General features: G+C 34.3%; 1 protein-coding gene across 1 annotated transcript in view; it reads left to right on the top strand.

Annotated features, from left to right (window-relative positions):
- The window catches only part of LOC140439785 (sensory neuron membrane protein 1-like), a 126,854-nt gene that overhangs the window by 67,078 nt on the left and 33,659 nt on the right, over nucleotides 1–26,117 (top strand). The window contains exon 4 of the mRNA XM_072529924.1: nucleotides 21,966–22,226. Coding sequence (XP_072386025.1) covers nucleotides 21,966–22,226 — 261 coding nt within the window. The remainder of the gene's footprint in view (nucleotides 1–21,965; nucleotides 22,227–26,117) is intronic.

Genomic DNA, 26,117 nt, shown 5'->3' with positions numbered 1-26,117 from the left:
ATATTGTTCTCCGAGACGAGATGTTGATTGGGTAGGATTTTGCTCAATACTTGCACAAATCAAAGTGTCCCTTACTTCCAAATCTGGATTTACCTCCCTTCGTCTACGAACTCCTCTTGGAGCGAACGCGGATCCATAAGTAAAAAAATTACGTATAATAGACTGAATTGTTGATCGTGCTGGAGCCGGCCTATTTGGAAACATATTTACAAATTGTTGTCTAATCATGTTGTCTGATAATCCATTCACATGCTAGACAACAATTTGCACTTTTTCCTCGACCGTTAAAACCATTTTCACGAATTGTTTTTTCAATAAAAAGTTTCTGTTTACCTTGCAAAAACACTTCTCGGTATGTTATTATTTGATGGCTTGATGATTTGGTTAGCTGTAAGGCAGGCAGCTGTTCGCGCATCCATTACAATGTTGTTAATTGTTTTGAAAATCATTACCTGTACAGAGGAATTGATATTAACACTGAGAATTTAGTGATGGATTTGGCATTAAACAGTCTTAACGGGATTATTTTGCAATCACAACTGAAGACTGTAAAACTGAAATTGAATTTAAATTATTTTGTATTTCTATTTTATAACATTGGAATAAGAATAAATTGTAAATAATGAGTTTTTCGAAAACTTGTTACCTAATATGTATCATATTTTTTATTATTTTTTGATTGAATAAAACAAAAATTTTATCCTTGGTGTGAATTAAACCCCGTCTCCACGTCTTTAACTATTACACCAATTCCACATACAATAATTGTTTTCGGATGGAACATACCTACCTTTAGTTTAATCAAATATTTCAGTTAAGTTATTTTTATTATTAAATAAACTAAAAGATTTATAATTTAAAATCGCTAATAATTAATGTTTTTTACCATAATATATCTTAATTTATTCAATCATTTATTCTAACATCAGAAATTATTAAAATATTTTCCGCTATTTTTCCGGGTGGTAAGACACTCATCACTGTATAAACTTTCTCTATATACAGTGATGAGTGCCTTAAGAACCGGTAAAATAACTGCAGTCTTCATCGCCTTAAGAACGCGATGAAGACTGCAGCGGATCCAAGAAGATACTCCAAGAACGACTGAAGACTGTTCTCAACAAGAATGGAGAAGACCCAGAGACATTCCAGTTCCAGTCAGCAGAAGAAGCAGTTTTAACTAAAATAATTGATGGAAAATTCGAGACTGTTTCCAAAAGATTCGATGAAACGTCTCAAATGATTGAAGAATCTTCTCGAAAGAATGATGAAAAATTTAATGAAACGTCTCAAACTATTAAAGAAATAGCTAGACAAAACGACGAGAAATTCGAAAATATGTCTAGAAGATTCGACGAAGTATTTAATCAAAACAATGGCAAATTTGAAGAAGTCTCAAGAACATTCGATAAAGTAGAAGAGAAGAGCAAACAGTTACAGAGCATGATAACTAATACAAAAGTGCTACCACCAGTTAACACAATAGATTTAGATCCGGTAGTGAAAGAAGAATCAGCTAGAGACGAAATGACACATCATATGAGATTCAAATTGCCACCATTTGATGGAAAGTCCTCTTGATCCATATACCTTAGACAATTTGAAGCTATTGCGACAGCCAATCATTGGACAGAACAAGAAAAAGCTGTTTCCTTAACTGCTGCTTTACGAGGTGATGCTGCGGATATCCTAAGATCGATTCCTAAGGGTCAAGAAAAATGTTACCAGACCTTGTTCACTCGACTAGACAAACGTTACGGAGATGCCCATCTACAGCAAGTCTACAAGGTGCAACTAAGAAGTAGAATTCAACGAGCAAGTGAAAATTTGCAAGAGTTTGAAGCAGATGTTGCTCGTATAGTGCGGTTGGCTTATCCGGAGGTACCAGACAACATTCTGGAAGAAATTGCTGTAGATACCTTCGTAATCGGTTAAAATAAAGTGAATTACAGAAAGCTTTATGACTAGCAAGACCGAAAGTTCTGGATAAAACGCTCGCTATTGCCTTAGAACATGAAACAGCTAGTCAAGCTTCACGGAGCTATCGAGTACGAACCTCTGAAGAGAGCGACGAACAAAACGAGAAATGTCTGGAGGAAATCGTACGGAAAGTAGTTCGTGACATGATGCCGAAGAGACGTGAACCCAGATGTTGGAATGGTAACGACGTAGGTCACACTCGTCGTAAATTGCATGAAAATAATACAACAGTCAGAAAGCTAGAACAGATTGAACACTGGGCTGGAAAAAGGCATTCAAATGCTGGGGCTCAGTCAAGACGGCCATACAGTGTAAATCGTAATCATTGTCTTGAATTAGAAGAACGACTTTGCCCCGTGAGACGAACCACCGTCATTAATGACCAATGGCAGCCTCAACAGCTACAAGACGCTCAAGCAGATGATCCATGTATAAAAAGAGTATTGGATTGGATGCGTCGAAGTGAAAGACCTTCTTGGCAAGACATTAGTGCATGTAGTCCAGAAGTCAAGTGTTACTGGAGCCAATGGAATTGCCTAGTGCTGAAGGATGATCTTCTGTATAGAACCTTTGAGAACGATGATGGTACAGAAACTAAGCTTCAGTTGATTGTACCTAAAAGTAAAGTGTCAGAAGTATTGCGTCAGTTGCATGACGGTGCATCAGGTGGACACTTTGGTATCACGAAGACTCTGCAAAAGGTTCGAGAACGGTTATATTGGGTAAACTGTAAAGATGATGTAAGAATATGGTGCCGGAAATGTGAACTGTGTGCAACCAGTAATGGTCCAGTTGGTAAAAAGGGGGCACTCATGAGACAGTACAATGTTGGTAGTCCTATGGAAAGAGTAGCAATCGATATTGCAGGTCCACTTCCAGAGACAAATGATGGAAATAAATATATCCTGGTAGCCATGGATTATTTTACGAAATGGACTGAGGCCTATGCTATACCAAATCAAGAAGCTGCTACCGTTGCAGAGGTACTTGTTAAAGAATTCTTTAGCCGATTTGGTGTTCCTTTGGAGATCCACTCCGACCAAGGGCGAAACTTCCAGTCAACCCTTTTCCAAAACGTTTGTAAATTGATTGGTGTCAATAAGACCAGAACGACACCCCTGCATCCTCAATCAGATGGAATGGTCGAGAGAATGAACCGAACAATGGGTAAACACCTGTCCAAGGTTGTATCAGAACATCAAAGAGATTGGGACCAGCACATTCCTTTATTCCTAATGGCCTACCGCTCGGCCGTGAGTGAAACTACAGGCCAGACTCCAACCTGCCTGATGTTAGGTCGTGAAGTTCGTTTGCCCTGCGACCTAGAGTTTGGCTGCAAACCTTCCGAAGAACATGTTACAAGCGAAGATTATGTCGACCGCCTGAAGCTAAGAATGAACAACATTCATGAACTTGCCCGACAACACATCCAGTTAGCCAGTGACAGAATGAAAGATCAATACGATTCTCGATGCAAGAGTGAAAACTATGAAGTAGGTGATCTTGTTTTTTCTTTATAATTCACAACGTCGTCGAGGCTTGTCTTCCAAACTGCAAAGACAATGGGAAGGTCCATATGAAATTAGAAAGAAAGTAAATGACGTAATATACCGAATTAAGAAATTGCCGAAAGGTAAACCAAAAGTAGTTCACATAAGTCGTCTTGCACCATATGCTGGCTCAAATGAAACAGAAGAAGCACGAACCCTTCAACATGAGATCAAAGATGACCGGCGACCAAGCTTTAATGAATTTATGTCATATTACGCAGAGACAAAGAGTACTAGATTCGGCGTGACCACAGAAGTTCAGCAGGATCTTTTTAGTGTTCCGCATAACGTCTCTCTAGCCCACTGTTTTGCCCAAGATCTTGAGATGACTAAAGGAATCTCATCCGTATTTTATAATAAATTCGGTGATTTGGACGAGTTAAAAAACCAGCAGCCTAAAGTTGGAAGAATACTGAGATTAGAAGATGGTTCTCGATGTTTGCTGTATATGGTGACCAGGAAGTCGTATACAGACAGGGCAAGCTACGAGGATATATGGCGTGCTCTAACAAATTTGAAGAAAATTGTGTGCAATTACGACATCAAGAATTTGGCCTTACCCAAGATAGGCCATGCACTAGATAATCTGGACTGGAAGATTCTCAGAAGCATGCTTGAAGTAATCTTCCGAGAAACCGGCGTACGAATTACTGTGTGTTGCATTAACCCGATGAGATCGTATCCTGTAAAGTCAGTAGACTGTTATTTCTTTCTAAGGGGTTCATGCAGAGCTGGAGAATTCTGTAGATTCCGCCATCCTGGGCCTACATATAGAGATACTGATCGGGACGCTCAGATTTAAGAGGGGAGCAGTGTTACGAACATGCTTTTGGCATGGCTCATATAACGGTTACAACTCTAACAAGGCATCAAGAACATTCGCGATCCATCGAGTGAGAGACAGAACAACAGGTCACGTAGGCGAATTAGAGGTGGGACAACTCCCGAATGTTCTGGAACTTAATACTTTTGGTATATATATGACGCGATGTTAGAAGCAGAGTTTAGTTGGTAAGAGAGTACCGAACTGTAAACTTATAAATAAATATACTTATATAAATTCGAACCGCTCGTTTTATTTAATCTCGCTACAATATCAAAACGTCAGAAAACAAACTCACCGATTAGGGAAAAATTTAAATAATTTAGCAGACAGCCAGAGAACAGTAAGTAATGGGAATTAATTAGTTTCTTATATTGTTAATTTTATATATTGTAGGAATTTGAGTTGTTTTTTCGTAAATAAAAACAGTAAACTACAAATCCGTTGTTGTTTCCGTTGTTTACAAATCAGTTGCTGGACGAACCAAAATTGATCTATGTCCTGTGTGCGGCAAACCATATCGTGAATAATGGATGGTAGAACGTACAGAATGTAAAAAATGGTGCTGTTTTGAATGCGTATATGTACAGGATGATTCCGAAGTAATTGGTGATGCCAGCTGGAAGTGCCATCTTTGTGTAGACGCAGCCACTAAGAAGTCTCACCCACAAGGTTCCAAAATCAAGAAATCTCGTTTTGCAACATCCTCAAAAAGCTTCTCATCAACAAGCAGCAAAACAAAAATAAACCTTCAACTTCTGCAGGAAGAACGAGATCTATTACGTCAAGAAAGAGAGTTAATCAAGGAGTTTAGGAGAATTATAGAAGAAGATGAGTGCTCGAATGATAGTCAAGACATCGATGAAGAAGAAATAATTGAAACTAACCCTTTGGTCAATAAATTCCTTTTTTTAAAAATAGATAGGCCCTTCATCGATAATGTTGCCCTTTTAACACCAACACTTGGTAAGCCTCTGCCAACTTATAACGATAAAAGTTCAGGTATATTATATAAAAGAAGGGATCCTGGAGACCTCCCTATTTTTAATGGTAATCCATATGAATTTCCTGTTTTTATTAGTAGTTTTGAAAGATCTACTGAGCTATGTCAAGTAGATAATCATGAGAATATATTAATATTACAAAAATGCTTAAAAGGTCCAGCAAGAGTCAGTGTTTCAAGTTTTTTAATTTTACCTCAATGTGTGCCCCAAATTATAGATACAATAAAAATTCTTTTTGGAAGACCTGAGCAAATTATTGAAGCTCATATAAATTCTATTCGTAGATTACCACCTCCTAAACCGGAAAAACTTGAAACTCTGGTAGAATTTGCTTTAGCCATTAAAAATTTATGTGTTTTATTGGAAGCATCTAATTTAAAAGACTAATTACCCCACCCTTATTCATTAACTATTAGAGAAACTATCTTCACAAATTAAAATCAATTGGGCGATATATCGCAGTGTTTTTCAAAATTTTTAGGGATTAAGTGAACTTGCTGATTGGTTGTATAATCTAGCAACAAATATTTGTTCTGCTCTACCTACCCTAGCCTTTAATGACCAAAGTAATAAAAAAAAGGCAATTTAATAATAATGTGCATGCTAATATACATAAACTAAATACCTCCAGTAAAACACATAATTGTAAACTGTGTAATCAGAGAGATTGTAAAAAGATTGCAGGTTGTTCAGAATTTCAGAGATATTTAAGAAACACAGATTTCCCTGTAAGTATCCTGTAAAATGCAACAAAGAAGAATGCCAAAGGAAGCATCATACTCTTCTTCATGAATTTTCAGAACAAGTATCTACTAAAAGTACAAAGCTTATCATAAATGAAAGCGGTATGCAAACAGTAAAATCACACCTCGTATCTGCAGATGAAGAGAGTAATGCACATGAAGGAACACGCTTTCGAATACTTCCCGTTGTTTTAAGAAATGGAAGTAGGGAGGTCACTACATTTGCTTTTCTAGATGAAGGGTCTTCCGTTACTTTGTTAGAAGAAAGTATTGCTAAAAAGCTAAATATAATTGGAAACCCAGAACAACTTTGCTTAAAATGGACCGGAAACCAACAACGCTTAGAAGATGCGTCAGAAAAAGTATTCTTCCTATAATGGGGCCAAAAAATTTCACCACCGACCAGCCAAAACGGTAAGAAAATTAGGTCTCCCAAATCAAACTCTCAATGCAAAGGTAATTACAGAAATCTTTCCCTATCTAAAAAACTTGCCTTTCAAATCATTTAAGAACGCTGTTTCTCAAATATTGATAGGCTTAGCCAACTGGGACTTGGCGTTACCACTTCTACTGAAAGAAGGTCTAGAACTTCAACCGATAGCTGCAAAGTCCAGGTTAGGTTGGACTATTTTGCAATGTTTTCAAATAACTATATGGAATTAAACTACTCATACCACATTTGCGAATGTAGTTCTGAAGGCATTACTAACCAAGAACTCTTTAATACTGTAAAAGATTTCTTTTCGGTTGAAAGCCTCGGAGTTCAAAATATTAACCCGTCTGTTTTCAAAGAATTAGATAGGGCTATTCGTATACAAGAAAATGCCCTAGTTCAAATTGGTAACCAATATAAAATTGGATTACTCTGGAAATACGACAACTTGAAACTCCCTAATAGTAAACCCATGGCTATTCAAAGACTGGAGTTTATAGAGAGGAAAATTAAGAAAAATCCAGAACTAGGTACCAAAATTAATCAACAAATTCAAGATTTTCTAGAAAAGAAATATATTAGAAAACTGTCAGAACAAGAACTCTTAGAGCATCAAGAAAAAACATGGTATCTTCCCATATTTCCGGCCTTTAATCCTAACAAACCTAACAAATTCAGATTAGTTTGGGATGCAGCAGCAACCGTACAGGGAATATCCTTAAATTCTATGTTATTAAAAGAAGATGACCAACCTGCTTCTCTATTAGGCGTCCTCCTACGATTTCGTGAAAGAAAGATTGGCTTTTCTGGAGACATCAAGGAAGTGTTTCTTCGTGTAGGTATAATAGAAGAAAATCAACATTCACAACGACTCTTGTGGCGCAATGGTAGCTCTGATAATCCTTTGGAAGTTTATGTCATTACTGTGATGACCTTCGGGGCTACCTGTTCACCCAGTTGTGCACAGTTTGTTAAAAACGCCATCCAATTAGCAAAAGAAATTGCCTTACTTCACGCCAGCGCAAATTTTGAAATAAGAAATTGGAGATCACACTCTGAAAAATTAATGAAAATCATGAACACCACCCACGGAAATAACGAGGAAATCAACCTAGATCCAGGAAACAATAAGAGCATGTAGAAGGTTCTAGGAATGTGGTGGGATTTAAAGGGAGATAATTTTATTTTTAATTTGAAATGTAATAAAGGAAACAAAAATATTTTAAGTGGATTAAGAAAGCCAACAGAGCGAGAAATTTTACAAATCTTAATGTTTGTATATGACCCTTTAGGTTTATTAGCAAACTTTTTGATTTATGTAAAGATGCTTTTACAGGAGATATAACAGGAGGAGAATATAAATTAACACCACACTACTGGAGGACACAACACCTGATTTTGTATACGGAGTACCAAAAAGTCACAAAGAAAATTTGCACCCCTAAGACCAACTAGCAGCAGCACGGGTTCTCCTTTCAGCAGACTGTCTTTCTCCTAGGCATAATACAACCTCTTAAAAATAATAAAAGGGTAATTAGGGAGCTATCATGGAGCTACTAACACTTTGCACTAACAATACTTATTTTCAACTTAATAATGATTTCTATAAGCAAAACTTCGAATTAGTCATGGGCTCATCCTTATCTTCATTTTCAGCACATATATTCATGGAGGATTTCGAACAAAACATTTTACACAAACACGATAAATAATTCAAAGAGGAGATAAGTAGATATTGTGTTCTTAATTTGGCCTCATGGACCAGAAACATTGAATAAATTTCTAATTTACATCAACAAGAAAGAAAAATCAGTCAAATTCACCATAAAAAAAACAATAATTCACTTTCTTTTTCTGGATGTGCTAATCACAAAAGAGGATACAGGATGCGCAACCAAAGTTTACAGAAAACCAACCCACATTAACAGATATTCAAATCACCACTAAAATCCCAAGGAAAAGATCAAAAAAGGAATCATCAAATCATTACATAATAGAGCCCAAAACACCTTCTCCAATGAAAAGGCATTCCAAGACGAAAAAATCCTGCTAACAAAAAATGACTACCCATTGTCATTTATCAACAAGAAAATCCACAAAATAAGAGAAAAAAACAACAAACACCACAAGCAATTTAGAAACACTCACAAGATGGGACTCAAGGATGCCAATAATACTATATGTAAAAAGCTTATCAGAAAAATTAAAAAGGATAGAAAATAAGTACACATTACAACAACACTTGCAAGACCACTAAGTGTCAGGATAAACGAGCATAAAACATACGTCAAAAACAGGGACTTCGATAGATCACAGATATGCAAACATGCCTGGGACAATGCACTCTAAAGTTGTACGACAGATATATTGGCCATTTAGGTGACATACATATCCATTGGTTGAGAAAATAAAATTTTCCCCCATATTCTTCTATTCAAAATTGTTTCATACGTCTATTATCGATAAAGTGTTTTCATGTTCAGAATTGAAAAAATCATTTAGGAATTTTGTTCAAAAGTACAGTTCTAACGCATTGTTACAAAAATTGAATTTTTTCGACACGTGAGCAAAATCTTACTTAATATTGTCATTTCTCATAAGTAAGATTTTCTGTTGAAAATTTTTTATTCTTTTTTTTTTTTTTTGGCGACTCTTCGGAAGTATAAGTTTAATTTAGGAAGCAGCTTTAATGATATTGTAATTTTTGTGCAATAATACTGTACCATTTTAAATAAAACGAGTGGTTCTAATTTATATAAATATATTTAATTGAATGAATCGACCGTTACTTGATGGAAATTCATTTTATGTAACAATGAAACACCGAAAACTTTGTTTTCAAAAACTTCCACAAAATTTAATATAAACTCTTATCACTACAGCTGTTTCGGCTGATTGCCTTTCTCAAGTGATCTATTTTTGGCATGCGTTTACACTTTATAGTCTTAAATAAAAAAGGTTGATGAGGGAAGAACTGTTTGTCTCAAGGTGGTCATTTAGAATTATATTTGTGTTTTTTAATTTATTAATTTCCATAGATTCTCACAAAGATAGCTTAAGGCCTTTATCTTAAATGTGAAGAAATTTAAATTCGTCATTAAAAGAATTATTATGATCTAGAAGGTGAACTGCGTATGTAGAATCTGTTTTTCTATTATTGAAAGCTCTTTTATGTTCTGCTATTCGTTTAGTAAAATTTCTACCAGTTTGACCGATGTAAGTTTTTGGGTAGTCGCCATACTTAAGTTTGTATACACCACTGTGTAAGTGCTTTTTATTTTGGCTCTTGTTGTTTTTAATATATTTGCCTAAGTTGTTATTTGTTCTGAAAGCTGGTGTTATTCCTTTCTTTTTTATGTGTTTGGCTATTTTTGTTGAAATTTTGGCTGTATATGTAATCGAGCAGAAGGTTCATAACTCTTACAGGAACGACATCTCGAACTCTCGCCAAAGCTTTTGCCTTTAGGAACTCGGCATTGTCCACATCTTCGACCAGCCTTAAACTTCCCTCTCGGCAGTGACCATCAAGTCTGGTCATCAGAATTTTGTCACTATTACCGGGTATTGTTACGTTACAAGTAGTTAGTAAGCTGATAACATCTTATTTGTCTTCATGAAACGGCAACTCTTCACCACTGATCTCGAGAACTCCATTTTTGACATTCAATACAGCCCCAACTATTCTTAGTAAATCCATCCCCACTGTGGTCTGGCCAATGGATACTGACATATTAGCCTCGCCATATCTATTACTTATCTCACCAGTTGCTGTTCTAAGCTTTACTATTGCAGACAATAATTTAAGATGGCCTCGTACTACTTCTGGACGTGCAATAGCTCTTATTGCACCTGTATCTATCAAAAACCACCTTTTTTTTTTATTTATACGACCCTCGATGTACAAGCTATGAATTCCACCGGAGGACGTAATGTTAACAGTTACTGTGGAGGCCGTTTCTCGAGGTCCGCAGTTGCCCCTTGGTGTCGACCCGTTTTAGTTCTCCGACTGTTGTATCATTTTCTTGCAATTACGGCAAATGTGACCTACGTCACCACAATTTCAACATCTGGGCTCGCGTCTCTTCGGCATCGTGTTACGAACTACTTTTTTTACCATTTCTTTCAGACGTTCATCGTTTGGTTCGTCGTCTTCTTCGTTGGTTCTTACTCGATGGGTCCGTGAAGTTTGAATAGCTGTTTCATGTTCTAAGGCAATAGCGAACGCTTCATATAGAACTTTCGGTCTTGCTAGTCGTAAAGCTTTCTGTTTTTCGTTGACTTTTAACCCATTGACGAAGATATCTACAGCAATTTCTTCCAAAATGTTGTCTGGTGCCTCTGGATAAGCTAACCGCTCTATACGAGCAACATCTGCTTCAAACTCTTGCAAATTTTCACTTGCTCATTGAATTCTACTTCTTAGTTGTGCTTTGTAGACTTGTTGTAGATGAGCATCTCCGTAACGTTTGTCTAGTCAAGTGAATAAGCTCTGGTAACATTTTTCTTGACGCTTAGGAATTAATCTTAGGATATCCGCAGCATCACCTTGTAAAGCAGCAGTCAAGGAATCAGTTTTTTCTTGTTCTGTACAATGATTAGCTGTCGCAATAGCTTTAAATTGTCTAAGGTATATGGACCAATATGGGTCCGGAACAATTTGGCTTTCGAAACGGTATGGGAACTCGAGAAGTTTTGTTCAGTTTCATTGTTCTCATCCAAAGTGTCGGAATCAACAAAAAGATGTCTACTTATGCTTTATAGATTATGAAAAGGCTTTTGACAAAGTCAAACATGATCTGTCAGAACTGAAATGGGTGATACTGAAACCATAAACATCCAAAGAGGAGTTAGACAAGGTTGTATACTATCACCATTACTATTTAACTTTGCACATGCTCTAGATGAAGCACAAGAAGGAATAAAAGTCAATGGAAAAATCGTGAATAATATCAGGTATGCCGATGATACAGTACTGATTGCTGGCAGTGAAGAAGAACTACAAATCCTGTTAACCAAAGTAGTGCAAGAAGGAGAACTATACGGCCTTAAGGTGTATGTAAAAGAAAACCAAAACAATGGTAATTTCAAAAAAACACAGACCAGTTATAAACATACTAGTCAACAACAATCTAGTTGAACAAGTGAAAAAGTTTAAGTATCTAGGCTGTTGGATACATGAAACCTTAGACCAAAAACAAGAGGTTAAATGTAGAATATAACAGGCAAGAAACACCTTCTTTAAGATGCGATAGTTACTCACTACCCGTAATCTTGATTTGTCCCTACGATACCGCATGATAAAGTGTTATGTATATAGTGTACTATTACACGTCGTGGAAGCTTGGACGTTAACAGTCAGCTCGTTACGACGTTTAGAGAGCGTTGAGATGTGGGTATTTCGTCGTATGCTGAAAATTCCATGGACCGACCGCGTTAGAAATGAAGAAGTTTTAAGGCGTATGAATAGAGAACATGAACTCACAGAAATTGTCAAGAAGCGTAAAACGTCTTATCTTGGACACATATGTAGACACGACAGGTATAACTTCCTTCAGCTTATTATAGAAGGAAAAATAGAAGGCAGACGCGGCCCGGATAGACGACAAATGACCTGGCTGTGCAACATCAAAGATTGGACAGGATTAGACATTCAAAGTTATAAAGATAAGGAAAGCCCAAAATAGGGAAGACTTTGCGGAGGTCATCGCCAACCTTCGCTAAGAAGACGACACCTAAAGAAGAAGAATATGGACCAAGAAGACTTTCCATCAAATGGTGGCAATTTGAATCTCACATGATGTGTCGTTTCATCTCTAGGTGATTCTTCTTTCACTATATATCGAATGTTCTAGAAAGCTTCGAATGTCTCATCGTTTTTTCTAGCTGCTTCTTTAATAATTTGTGACGTTTTATCGAATCTTTCATTATTCTTTCTGGAAGTTTCTTCGATATTTTGGAAGAAAACATTGCTGATTTTCGTTAAAACTGCTTCTTCTACTGACTGAAACTGGAATGTCTCTGGGTCATCTCCATTCTTGTTGAGAACATCCTTCAGTCGTTCTTGAAGGATCTTCTTGGACCCGCGGCAGTCTTCATCGCGTTCTTCTAGCTGCTCACGCAACTGAAAGTTCTTTTACTAAAAGTTCTACTAGCAGCATCTTTGGTCAGACACACACGTACTTTACAAATATTTTTTTTACAAAGATCACTACCGAACTAAGCGGATGTTCCCGACGAACAATACTTTTCAAAAGTTCAAAAGTCTTTTTCAAAAGTTACTGCTGAGTTGATTTTTAAATCCCACTTCTGACACCACTGTACCATTTTTAAATAAAACGAGCGGTTCTAATTTATATAAATATATTTATTTATAAGTTTACAGCACGATAATATCTATTCAACTAACTTAATATCGGAGCTACTTATATATACGAGTTATTATGTACTAGAATATTCTGGAATAGTCCACCTCTATTCTTCTCATTGAAAGCGCATCAAAGACGGGGGTTATTGAAGTGCCAACACTTGAATATTCTAGATTTATTCTTCTAAGAATTGTGACACGTACCACGCATCGGAGATGGGCTATTTCATTGCAATACTATTTACTGAGTTATAAAGAGACATTCTCGTAAATCATTGTTTATTTTTGTTCTAGCAGTATTAATTTTTAGCAAGCCGTATTAGCTCTATTTAACTATATAGAACAAAAGTTGAATAAATTCTACTTTTTTTATTTGACTACATATATGATATTTCATTTAGTTGAACTGCTGTTCTCTTGCAAAGACCAAATAATCTTTTGGGGAGTTGTAACATCAGACAGAAATGAGAGAAACACTTTAAACTAGGCTAAGACTAAGAGATGAAAGTGGTACACTTATAACAAATATAAACCAGCAAATGCAGAGATGAACACAATATATAGCACAGTTTTTTGATGACAGAGAGAGAACAGAAGCATCAACAGAATTTATAGATGATACTGGACCTGACATTATACGAGAAGGAATCGAGTATGCAATGAAGCAAGCTAAAAGTGGTAAATCTCCCGGGATTGATGAAGTTCGCATCGAACTACTCAAAATTGTGGGTAATAAATCTATTGACCTTCTTTTGAATGTATTTAATACCATATATAGAATAGGTATAATACCCAAAGAATGGCTCCAATCGACATTTATACTGCTTCCCAAAAAAAGCCAATGCAAAGGAGTGCAATGAACATCGCACCATAACCTTAATGTGAATAGAATAGAATAGAATAGAATTTATTTGATCAATATACAAAAATTGTTTTGTTTTTGACAAGTCAAAGGAACAGTGACAATACATATAAAAATTTTTTTGCGAATTTAAAAATTACAAACAGATATTTAATATTAAATATCTAAGAAACGATAAATACACTAAATCAAAATATAAAAACATGAAATAATATTATAATAGGCGTAATACCCTGACCAAACTAGTACTATTAAGTAAAAGCTGTACTCAGGTAATCTGCTTTTGAATAGAAACAATGTTTCAAAAAGTGTGATTTGATTATAGTCTTAAACGATAAAAAGTTAGACTTTTTATTTCATCTGGCAAAAAGTTATACAAACTAACATCAGTCGAATTTTTTATGCCCTTTCTCAACCTAAAACGTTGTGCTCTGATAGCATCTCTATATCTTGTATCGTAATCATGCAAGTTAGAGTTTATGTTAAACTTACCTTTGTTGGCATGAATTTCAATCAGTGTCTCATATATATATAGAGTAAAGGTAGTGGCATAATACCTAAATCCATAAATAAAGGTTTACAGTGTGCCCTATACTTTACTTTAACAAGTATCCTCACTACCCTTTTTTGTAGTTTAAAAATTCGATCTGCGTGAGAAGAATTACCCCAAATAATTATTCCGTACTGGAAATGGCTATGGAATAGTGCAAAGTAGCACATTCTAAGGGTACTTTTAGGAATCATATAAACTAAGTTGCGTATTAAAAATATACTTGTAGCAAGTCTAGAACTTAAGTAATCTGTATGAGCACTCCACTCCAAATTATCATCTAGAAAGCTTCCTAATAGTTTAACACTATTTCTTGAGATAGACTTCCAATCAGAACTAAAAATCAAATTCTGATTTTTCTCTTCATTTAGCTTCAGCTCATTATGTACAAACCAGTTTTTTGCTTTCTGGGTATCACTTTCTATTTTAGTTTTTAAATTATGCTGATTAATATCAGTATTAATGAGAGTTGTATCATCTTCGAAGCAAACACATTTTATAGGAAAAGTGTAGTGAATTAAATCGTTTAGATAAATGGGAAACAAAGTGGGTCCTAATATCGAACCTTGAGGAACCCCATATTCAACAGTGTTAAACTCAGAATAGCTGTTATTAAGAAAAACTGCCTGTTTTCTATTTGTTAGGTATGATCTAAATAGATTAAAAGTGTTTCCCCTAATACCGTATTTATGCATTTTGTCCAACAGTAATTCACGCGAAACATAGTAAAAAGCTTTGGATAAGTCACACAATGTCAAAGACACAAAATGACCTTCCTCCAAGCCATCAACTATATCTCTCACAATTTTCTGTATAGCTAGTGTAGTGCTACACTTTTTTCTAAAGCCATATTGATTACAGTGAAGTATTTTGTGTTTTTCTAGATATTCTATCAAACGAACATTTACAATACTCTCAAAAATTTTGCGGAATGGGAATGATTGAGAATGGACGATAATTTCCAATTTCATCTAAAGCTCCCTTTTTGAACACTGGTAGCACTTTTGTTACTTTTAATACATTTGGGAAAATCCCTTCAGTAAGACAATTATTATAAAGTATAGTTAATTTGTCAATAATTATATCGATTGTTTCCATAATTATTTTTTTGTTTAAAAAATTAAAATCCGTGTCGTGTGAATTTTTCAATCTATGCAAAACATTCCTGATTTCAGTATCACTAACAGGTAATAAAAATAAAGAGTCGCAAGGAGAGTGTACATCTTTCAAAAAATCTATGGCTACATTTTCATTTGTAGAATTAAAAAATTTCGAATATGTTTAGCTACTGAAGTAAAGTAATTATTGAAATCATTTGATGTAATCGCGCTTGGAGAGACATTTTTATTTTGAAATTTATTTCTGTGGTAATTTATAATTTTCCAACTGTCACGAGATATATTTTCTGAATTGGAAAAGAAATTCTCATAAGCCAGTTTTTTCTGATATTGTTGATTTATAGTGCTTCTTAAACTTTTTGTACTCACTATATTCCTTTGTAACTCACTATATTCCTTTGTAACATCAGCAATTATCTTGACTGTGGGAAGATTTTCTCGCATTACAATTAGTTCATCATCAAACCAAGAAACTGGAGCTTTACTATGAGTTCGTGATTTTTTTATTGGAAAATTAATTTTAGTTAACTTCACATACATTTCGGTAATAGATTGAGGTAATTCTGTTGCTGTTTTGAGAGAAACAACTGAAGCCCAGTCAACGTTATTTAACGGCTGTTTTAACATAAGGATGCCATTACTTGTTATATGTCTTCTGTATGTATTAGCACTATGACTTTTTTAAGTAGAGAAATTGAGCAAAATGATCAGAAATACATGGGTCCACAATTCCAAAACCAACGAACCAACTATCTCACTTCTTATGTTTGTTAAGATGTTATCTAAACAAGTTGATGATCTAGTTGTGATTCTAGTAAATTTATTAATATTTATGGTTAAGCCAAAACTAGAAATTACATCACGGAAACTGTTTACTTCATTAGAAGCTTTTTTGAAATCAATGTTAAAATCTCCAGTTATTATTATTTCTAAAAAATTAGCAGAGCAAAACACCAATAACTTTTCAAATAGGTCTAGAAAAACTTTAAAATTCCCATTTCCAGTTCTATACACTGTTACTAAAATAGGTTTCATATCTATAATTTCTAATGCACAAATTTCACACTTATATTCACATGATATTATCATTTAAGCAAACTGGTCGTGTAGAGATTTTATTATCGCTAAACATTACAACACCTCCATGTTCCCATCAAGATTTAATGTTGTTAATTCATTTTCTCTGAGCCAGTGTTCAGAGAAACATAATATATTGTATGTTTTATTTTTCAAAAAAATATTAATCTGGTCTATTTTGTTTAATAAACTTTGTGTGTTTACATGAAAAATATTAACTAGACTAATATGGTCAGAGTTTGCTAAAGATATTTGATTAATATAAAATGGTACAGAGTTATTTGAAATAACACTCTCACTACTGTCTTTTCTGGTTAGTGTATCTGGTTTGCCTAGAAGATTTATCGAGGAAATGTTTTCTGCGAAAAAAATATTCACTCACCTCTATGCCCTTCGGCCACGTCTGTGGTTGAAAAAGAATATCCTTCAATTCTGCATCTGCCGTAATTCTAAAGGAATTGTATCCATTTACCTTGTTCGCATACAAAGTGCACGAGAACTCATGTCCGGGGAACTTTGTAAATATGTTTCCAATTTTTCTGTACTATAAGATTGTTTATACTTTGCGGCATAAATCCACACTTTGTCTTTTGATGCTAGCTCCTCACTATCGCTGTTATTACCCAAAACTTTTACATCCGACCGAGGAGGTTGGTTGACATTTTGAGTAAGACTGTGCGTTAATGCACTTGAGAATTGCTGATTTGTAATGGTTATATATATTCTTATATTGTGTCATGTCTTAAAACTTTTTTTAAATGTAATTCATAATAAATGTAAATTCACAATAGAGTACAACAGAAGTTAGATGAAGACATAAATAATACACAAATGGGATTTAGAAAAAGTCTGGGAACATAGGATGCACTGTTTGCGTGAGTGTTCTTTCGAAGAGATGCCTAGATATGAATCAGGTAGTATATACCTATTTCATTGATTTGATTTTGAGAAGGCATTTGACAGAGTGCAGCATAATCGGCTGAAAGAAGTAGAAGGCACATAGACAGTAGAGACATAAGAATTATATGTACCTAACATATATTGGAATTAAACAGCTGAAGTGAAAGTGGAAAATAAACTGACTGAGAATATCCAGATTCGCTGTGTAGGGTGCGCCAAGGGTGTATTTTATTATCATTGTTGTTTAATTTATACAGTGAAGCCATCTCAGAATTAGCGTTGGCCGAAGTCAATGAGGGACTAATAATAAACGGCGTGCCACTGAGATATACTGACGATACCGTCTTTCTGACGGGGACACTAGAAGAACTGCAACACCTTCTCAACAACTAAATATATATTGCAACGATTATGGACTAAAAATAAATTTGAAGAAAACCAAGTTTATGGTATTTACAAAAGAGCAAAGCATCAAACTTAAGCTAGTAATAGACAACACAGAAATTAAACAAATACCTTCATACAAATACCTTGGAGCATGGATCACAGAAAATACTGATCAAACAAAACAAATAAGATGCCGTATTGAATGAGAAAACTGTTCTGTAGTCGCAATATTAATATAACGCTCCGGATAAAAATGCTTTGATGTTACATTTTCTCCACCTTTTGTATGGGGTTGAGGCCTGGATACTGATATAATCCAATATTAAAAACCTGGAAGCATTAGAAATGTGGTGTTACGTGTTACCGGCGTATTCTGAAAATATCATGGATGAATCGCAAAACAAACGCATAAGTTCTCGAACAACTAGAAAAATAATGCGAAGTTTTAATTTCCATAAAAATTAGAAAGTTGGAATACTTGGGATACATCATGAGAGGTGAAAAATATAAAATATTAAGAAATATAATTCAGGGCAAAATAAAAGGCAGAAAAGATGCAGATCAATTGAACTATTCAGGCGCATAACCAACATAATTATAATTGCCAAAATGATTTCCAATCTCCGATATGAGCTGAACTTGAAGAAGAACATCAGAAGAAGATGCAGAAGATACAGAAGAATGTACCGAAGTTTCTTGCGTAATTTCTTCTTTATATAATTAAATTTTTCTATGCCTGATTTTTTCTTCGCTGATATATGTTGCAAAGCAGCTCCTATGCAAAGTAACTGTTTGTTTATTTGCATTTTTATGATACAAAGATTTAAACTTATTTGTTATATTATCTTTATGACTATAAGCAGCCTTTTGTAATGTTAAATACGACTCTGATCCAGCTGACTGCACTATGTTACGAGTGTTATCACAAATAATGCAAATTAAAGTATGAGTCAGAATGTTTCTCTTAAGAGGAACAATAGAAACAATAGAAAAAATTTTTATTAATAATAACTAAAACACTCACTAATTATACACATTTATAAACATTAAAAGTTTCACATTCAGTCAAGAATTATTGTAATAAAATGTTCTTAATTTCATTTGACCTCATAATACTTTACTTTTAAAATTTATTTGAAGGAAATTATAATAAATAATATATTGCATTAACAATAAATGCACTACAGTATGTCACAATCGAAAGAGTGATTTGAATGATTAGAAAAGTACCGTGAAAATCAATAACAAGTTTATTAAACTGCAAATATATGTGGTATTATCACCGTTAAATTTGAATTCGTAGAATATAAATATTTATTGTTGTACAACTAAACTTCTTTTCATTTTTTTTTATTACCCGCATCAACCACTAGGGGTTATTAGCGGGAGGACAAAATACAATAATTACAAGTAAATTACAATTTCAGTTGAGTCGATGATAATTAAAATTATTTAATATTAAGATCTATAAAACATAAAACGAATTTATAATTGGTTTTCACTTGATTCCACTAAAGTGGGCAATCCATTTCTATTAATGGTATTTATTCTTATTCTTATAGGATTTTCAAGAGGTGTTAGGGTCTATTTCTATGAATGATATAATTGCAGTTGGATGTTGGTTTACAGATATAGTTGTGTCAATAATTTTTTGCATACTCTGCTACTTCTTTTTTGTATACGGCTATCGGTATAGTATGGATGCATTTTTGACAATATTTTTAAGAAGTCATTGACATCTTCTGAATACGTTTTAACCAAGCTAAAGGTCTAATTGTTCATATGCGTTTTCGAAAAACTCGACAATATGTTCAAACTTTAATTTTGGTGTTACATAAAGGTTTTTGTTTTAGGTTTGTTTTGGTTGGTTTTTTCTATTTGTTATTTTTTGACTGTTATCTTAGGAGGTGTTGAAATTTATATTTTTATAGATGTCTAACGAATTTTTGAGTTATTTAATTATTTTATTTTTCAAATATATTAACGTTCGTAGATTGAAATAATTGGTTAAGATTTTTTGTAATGGTTGATTTAGTAGTACAATTTTTATCTTTATATCCTGTGGTATTACATTTAGAGCAATTTAGACCACCTAAGGAGTGGGTGGTCTAAATTGTTCTATAGATTAATAATCCCATTCCAAATTCAATAAATTGAATTTGGGATAAGATTAATAATTTTTGGGTCAACAATTACTTGACGTCTAACGCTGAATATATGACTATATTTTAATTTATCATAGTAGAGTAGGCAATGCCGTCGTTAGGTTAATGATGTCAAACATACAGAAATATCTGCTGCTGTTAAACCTAAAACGTGAAAATGTAAAAAAGTTTTGAAATTTCCGACGAAATCGCAATAAAAGCGAAAAAGCAACACAAATCTTGCTACCGAAGAAATTAAGAGGAGAATACGACAGAGAACAGGCAAATTACAAACTGGATGGCAAAAAATTGTGTAGAACATATTATTTAAACTGTGCTGCTTGGATACTTCGGTGATCTCACTGAAACGTTTCCCCAAGTTCCTTATAGTCGAAATATTCAATTATAAAGAAAACTTTAATGGTAAATAAGAATATTAACATCGCTAATTACCTTAAGTTAAGCGATTATTTGAAGCAAGGCAAAAGGATACTAAAGTTCTGTCTAGAGAAGATGTTTTAAAATTAATCCATGAAGCATCGAATGAATCATAAAGTTGTATTAATATTTGTGTATTTGGTATAGTGTTGCCCAAAATCGGTCTTGGTCTTGCAGTCTTGCAGTCTTGGTCTTCTTCTTGCGTTTTCGCAAGACCAAGACCAAGAACAAGGCCGCCTAATTTTAGCAAGACCAAGACCAAGACTGACCGTACAAGATTTGAGCAAGAACAAGACTAAGACTGCGAGACTCTTGCGTCTTGCAGTTACGACGTCGTTTTCGGGAGTAAGTATAGTAATTCGGGTATATGCTTAGAGAGCAATGAGTAGCAAAAAAATATGTAACAAAAATTTGGAAAATTGGACTTATGCGCATTATGAACAATACCATAAACATACATATCGAACCAAAATTTTCATTAAAAGAACATTTGACACATTTTACGCAGAGGTCATAATTACAATGTAAAAATAAAATATTTTGTATATTCTTTCCCAGTAGATGACTTCTTCGGTCTAAAATTAATTGTCCAGATTTTGAGAATAGCCGTCCTCTAATCATAAAATAATCTTCTTGCGTTGCGACGCCGACAGTAATATCGTATCGAAACTTTTTAAAAACATGTCACTTTAGCTGATAAAAAATATAATAAGGTTATCATAGCTACTGTTAAGGATACCCACATAATAATTTAATTTTTTTCCTTATTATAATTTAAAAAAAAATCCACAAGGAAAATAATTCCTGCAGCTGGCTGTATACCACGTATCACAAAAAAGAGGTTAATCTTTGTAAATGGGTATATTTTATAAAAACCCTTAAAAGGGCTACATCAAAAACACGAACGCTTTCGGAACAACAGTTCCATCATCAGGTTAAAAATACAGGTTACCATGCCTGAGCCACCAAAATATTAGGGTAAAAACCCTTTAAAATATATAAAGTTACCAAAGATTGTACATAATGTTATTAATATTATTTGATGTTTAATATTTTAATTAAATTTTACTTGAGGTAACATACACCCATGCTATAAGTGAGTTCCAGTGTCCGGAGAGTAAACCTCTTCAAACTTCAGCTGGTAACTCAGTTACCAGCCGTAATCGCCGATGTGAAGAGAGGTCAAAAAATATAAATTTTTCACTGAGTTATCGAGCTTTGAAAATTGTCATTGTTACGCATTTAAAAAAAAGTTACTACAGAGTTTTTTGCTCGTAATAAACCATTAACCTAAAAACTTGTTTCAAATAAAAAAAATGAAATTTTAACATTTGTTTAAAAAAATTGTTTAAACAATTTTTGACTATCCTTTTCTCTTGGCATTACGTACTTTTGTTATAAATGGACTATTTCAAGTAAGATTGTGCAAACATATGGAATGAGAACATTTTTTTTAGATAGTGCGCCCATACTACCCGGACTAAATGTTTTAATACAAACTTTTTAATTAACATAATAATTGTTAACGAATTTATATATTCAGAAATGAATCAATATTATTTTTAACAAAATTATATATCATTTTCTTTTAGGGTATGGTTAATACAGTAGCAACGACGTCTCCTGCGTTGTTATCGATAGTAAACCAAGCAATTGGGCATATTTTTAATGAACCCAAGACGATATATTTAACAGATAAAGTCAAAAATATTATGTTTAACGGTATGGAATTAAATTGCCAGGGATCAGATTTTGCTTCAAAAGCAGTATGCACGCAACTAAAAACTCAGATGAAAGGAGTAAAAGAATCACCAACACAAAAGAATATATTATTGTTTTCTTTAATAGGAGGCGTAAGTATTTTGTTACTAATTAGTAGGGTATGGTCAGAGCCAATATCTGCTCCAGGTTAAGCAGCTACTTCTTTAATGCTATTTTTGAATCGTTTATTTATTAGTACATAATCTATTTGGTTTCTTATTTTGTGTAGTGCAATGTATTGTGAAGATTTCCATGTATTTAACCGTCTGGGTGGTAGAACATGGTATGTATTTTTTTTAATTACTAGTTCTTCTTCTTGACAGAATTGTAACAGAGTATCTCCTTGCTCCTTTCTTTCTCCCAAGCCCAAAGGTCACATGACTTCTTGTACAACTATTTTTCCTACCTTGGCGTTAAAGTCACCAATAAATCATTTTTATTTTATTACATTTTATTGATTTGTCTGGTGTCTGGTTTGTCTACTATAGGAGCGTATACTTGAAGTATATTTACATTTATGAGTTTGCATTCCAGAGTTATCAATATGTTTCTTTCGGATATAGGCACTACGTTTTTAAGGTATTTCGTTAAAAAATTATTTAAGAGGATACCTACTACTACTACTACTACTCTCTGAATGACCTTCGGGGTCTTCCTCTCTTTCTTCTTCCAATCGGGCTTCATTCTGTGATTTTGTTTATCCAGCGTCCTCTGTCCGCTCTTCTGACGTGGCCGTACCAGGATAGTCTCTTCTCCTCTATATAGTCGATTATGTCTGATTGCACTCCCATTCTCCGCTTAATCTCTGCGTTTTCAATTCTGTCTCTTTTTGTAAGTCTACAGCTTCTCCTCAGGAACTCCATTTCTACTGCTCTTATTCTACCTCTATTTCTCTTGTTTATTGTCCAGTTTTCGGACCCATATGTCAGGATACTTCTTGTCAGGGTGTTATATATTCTCTTTTTTGTCTTTATCGTAATGTTCTTATCCCACAACACTGAGTTTAGTTGTCTTATACAGTTTCTTGTTTGTCTCAGTCTGTTGTTTATATCTTTTTCTGTTGTTCCCTGGTTCGATATTATGGTTCCTAAATACTTGAATTTATCTGTTCCATTTATTTGTCTTCCCTCGTCTATCTCTAGGTTTCTCATATCCTTGTTTTCTGTTGTTAGGTATTCGGTTTTCTCTAAGTTTATTTCCATTCCGTTGTTTTTATATTCTTCTTCTAGTTTTCTGAGCATAAAGCTGAGATCTTCTTCATCTTGTGCGATGACTACTTGATCGTCGGCAAAACTTAAGGTGTATAGGTATTCGTCTCTTACTGGTATGCCCATTCCTTCGCACTTTCTCCTCCATGGTTTGAGTGTCTTTTCCAAGAATATTTTAAACAGAGTAGGGGACGTAGCACAGCCTTGTAGAAGTCCTTTTGTCGTCTTAAATGGATTGTAGGCTTTATTTCCACATTTAATAGCTACTTTGTTTTCTTTGTATAGTGCTTTAACTGCTTTTATTAGTGTTTGTCGGATTCCGAGATCATTCATTGCTTAACATAATTTGACTCTAGGTATTGAGTCATATGCTTTCTTTAGATCAACAATGGCCAGATGGACCGGTCTACCTTTTGCCATTTTCTTCTCTATCAGTTGTTCTAATGTGTACGTATGATCTAGGCATGATTTTCCTACTGTGAACCCTGCTTGGTCTTCTCCAATTTTTCCTATTATTTCAGTTTCTAGTTTTTCTTTAATAATTTTCCCGTAAAGTCTACCTACCGACGATATTATACTAATTCCTCTATAGTTTTCACATTTTTTCCTGTTTCTTTTCTTATGTATGGATGTGATGTATGCTTGTGTCCATTCCGCAGGTATTTCTTCTCCATTTAGTCCTCTTTCGAACATTCTATGTAGCATGCGGAATAACTTTTCCGTTCCGTTTTTAATTAGTTCGTTTGGTATTCCTCCGGGTCCTTTGGCTTTTTTGTTCTTCAATGTCTTGATTGCTCTCTTAACTTCTGTCAGGCTTATTTCTATCTGGTCGTATGCCCCATTTCCTGCATGTTCTATATTCTCTTCCTGAAATTGGGGACGGTTTTCTGTAAGTAGTTCTACGTAGTATTCTTGCCACTCGTTTTCACTAATTTTGCCGATCTGGGTTTTCTCTGTCTTATTTCGTTGAAGTGCTTTTAATATTCGCCATGATTCTGAATTTCTCATTCCTCCGATATGTCGTTCTATCTCTGTGCATGCTTGTTCCCATCGTTCGTTCTTTTCATTTGTTACTCTTTTCTTTACCTCTCTGTTTTTCGCTCTATATAGGTCTAAGTCTTCCTGTTTTTTGGTGTTTAGGTATGTTATGTGTAGTTTTTTCTTTTCTTTTATGCATTTCAATGTGTCTTCCCTTAATTTGATATTCTGATGGGTGTTCCTTTGGTCGTCTTCTCCAAGAGCTTCTAAGGCCGCTGAAATCAGGCAGGTTTTTATGTGTTCATGCATTTCATCTAACCACTCCATGTATATATTGAGATATTTTGCTGCGTCAGTTCCAAAACAGTAGAAATTCTCAGCATCATTTAATGATTTAACACTTGCTTGGTATTGAGAGCCAATTGTCTAGATTTTCCTGTCATCGTGAAATTATAGTGGATAGCATGATTGTCCTGGGAAACACTGATAGTCTTTTTTTAAAATTATCTTATCTTTCGTTTTTCTTGTGTCCATAGGCAAACATAAAAAATAATCAAAATTATTTTCAAGATAGTTTCAAGGAAATTATAGATTAATAATGAAAACATTTAAATGTCTCTTTCTTTAGTCTTGACTCCTAGAGGACTATAGTGGTCGCCGTAATATCGTGCATGATCCGTCTTTATAGATTTCTGTCTCTGGTCATGTTTATTACATCATGCACAAATCTTTCGCAACTTCCTATGATCTGATCAATATATTTTTAGTCTCTCTATGGAGTCTCTCCATATTGTCTATGTCTGGGCTCAGGACAAGTCCAATATATTTTAATTGTTGTAGTTGGATTTTGCCGGAGAATCTCTTCCAGATCTTTAGTTCTTTTAGAATAGAATTACGGTCGGCCCATAGAATTCCCAACATTCTTCTCCAGCAAGATATGTCTATTTTCTCCTTGCTGATTGCCTTAACATCCAAGATTCGCATCGATATGGAAATACTGGAGTACTGGAAATAATAATAAGTTGATTTCGTTTTTCGGGTTTTTGAAATATTGGGGTCTTTCCACATTTTGCTCATCTTTCCCATAGCGATCTTAGCTATTTTAGATAGTAATGACATCTACTTTTTATCTCCTCCTGGAGCGTCCCACCGTGTCAATTATCCCAGATATAAAAATGAGGTTACAACATCAAATCGGTCAATTTTGGTTTTATGTGGATGATAGTTGTAGTGCCAACCCACTATAATGATTCTTGTCTCTACTATATTTAATTTCAGACCAAACCTTTTATTCTCATTTTCATTATATTCTAAAGAATTATTTAAGAGAATACCTACTTCATGTCTATTTTGAGGATTTTGTGTGTCAGTTCCAAAATAGTAGAAATTCTTAGCATCCTCTGGTGATTTAATACTTGCTCGGTACTGAGTGCCAATTGTCTAGATTTTTCTGTCATCGTGAAATTATAGTGGACAGTATGATTGACTTAGGGAACACTGTTAGTCTTTTTTAAAAATTATATCTTTCGTTTTTCTTGCGTCTTGGTTTAATTTTATCTTTCGTCATTATATGCGGTATTAATGCCCATCCTTCAAGCACTTTCCAGAATATGTTCTACGTAGATATTAAGTTGTGGAGATAGTATACATCCTTGCCTGAATCTTGTTCTGGGTGAAATTCATTTAAAAGTATGTCAAGCACTTTAACTGATCCCGTGGTATGCTTTTACATCTCAATTATAAATCAGGTGCTTTGGCGTGCTGACTTCTTTTAGTATCAGTCATAAATGATGCCGA

Source organism: Diabrotica undecimpunctata, chromosome 4, assembly GCF_040954645.1.
Source record: "Diabrotica undecimpunctata isolate CICGRU chromosome 4, icDiaUnde3, whole genome shotgun sequence".
Lineage (NCBI taxonomy): Eukaryota > Metazoa > Arthropoda > Insecta > Coleoptera > Chrysomelidae > Diabrotica > Diabrotica undecimpunctata.
The sequence above is the reverse complement of the archived record's forward strand: the minus strand, read 5'-3'. Positions and strand labels throughout refer to the sequence as shown.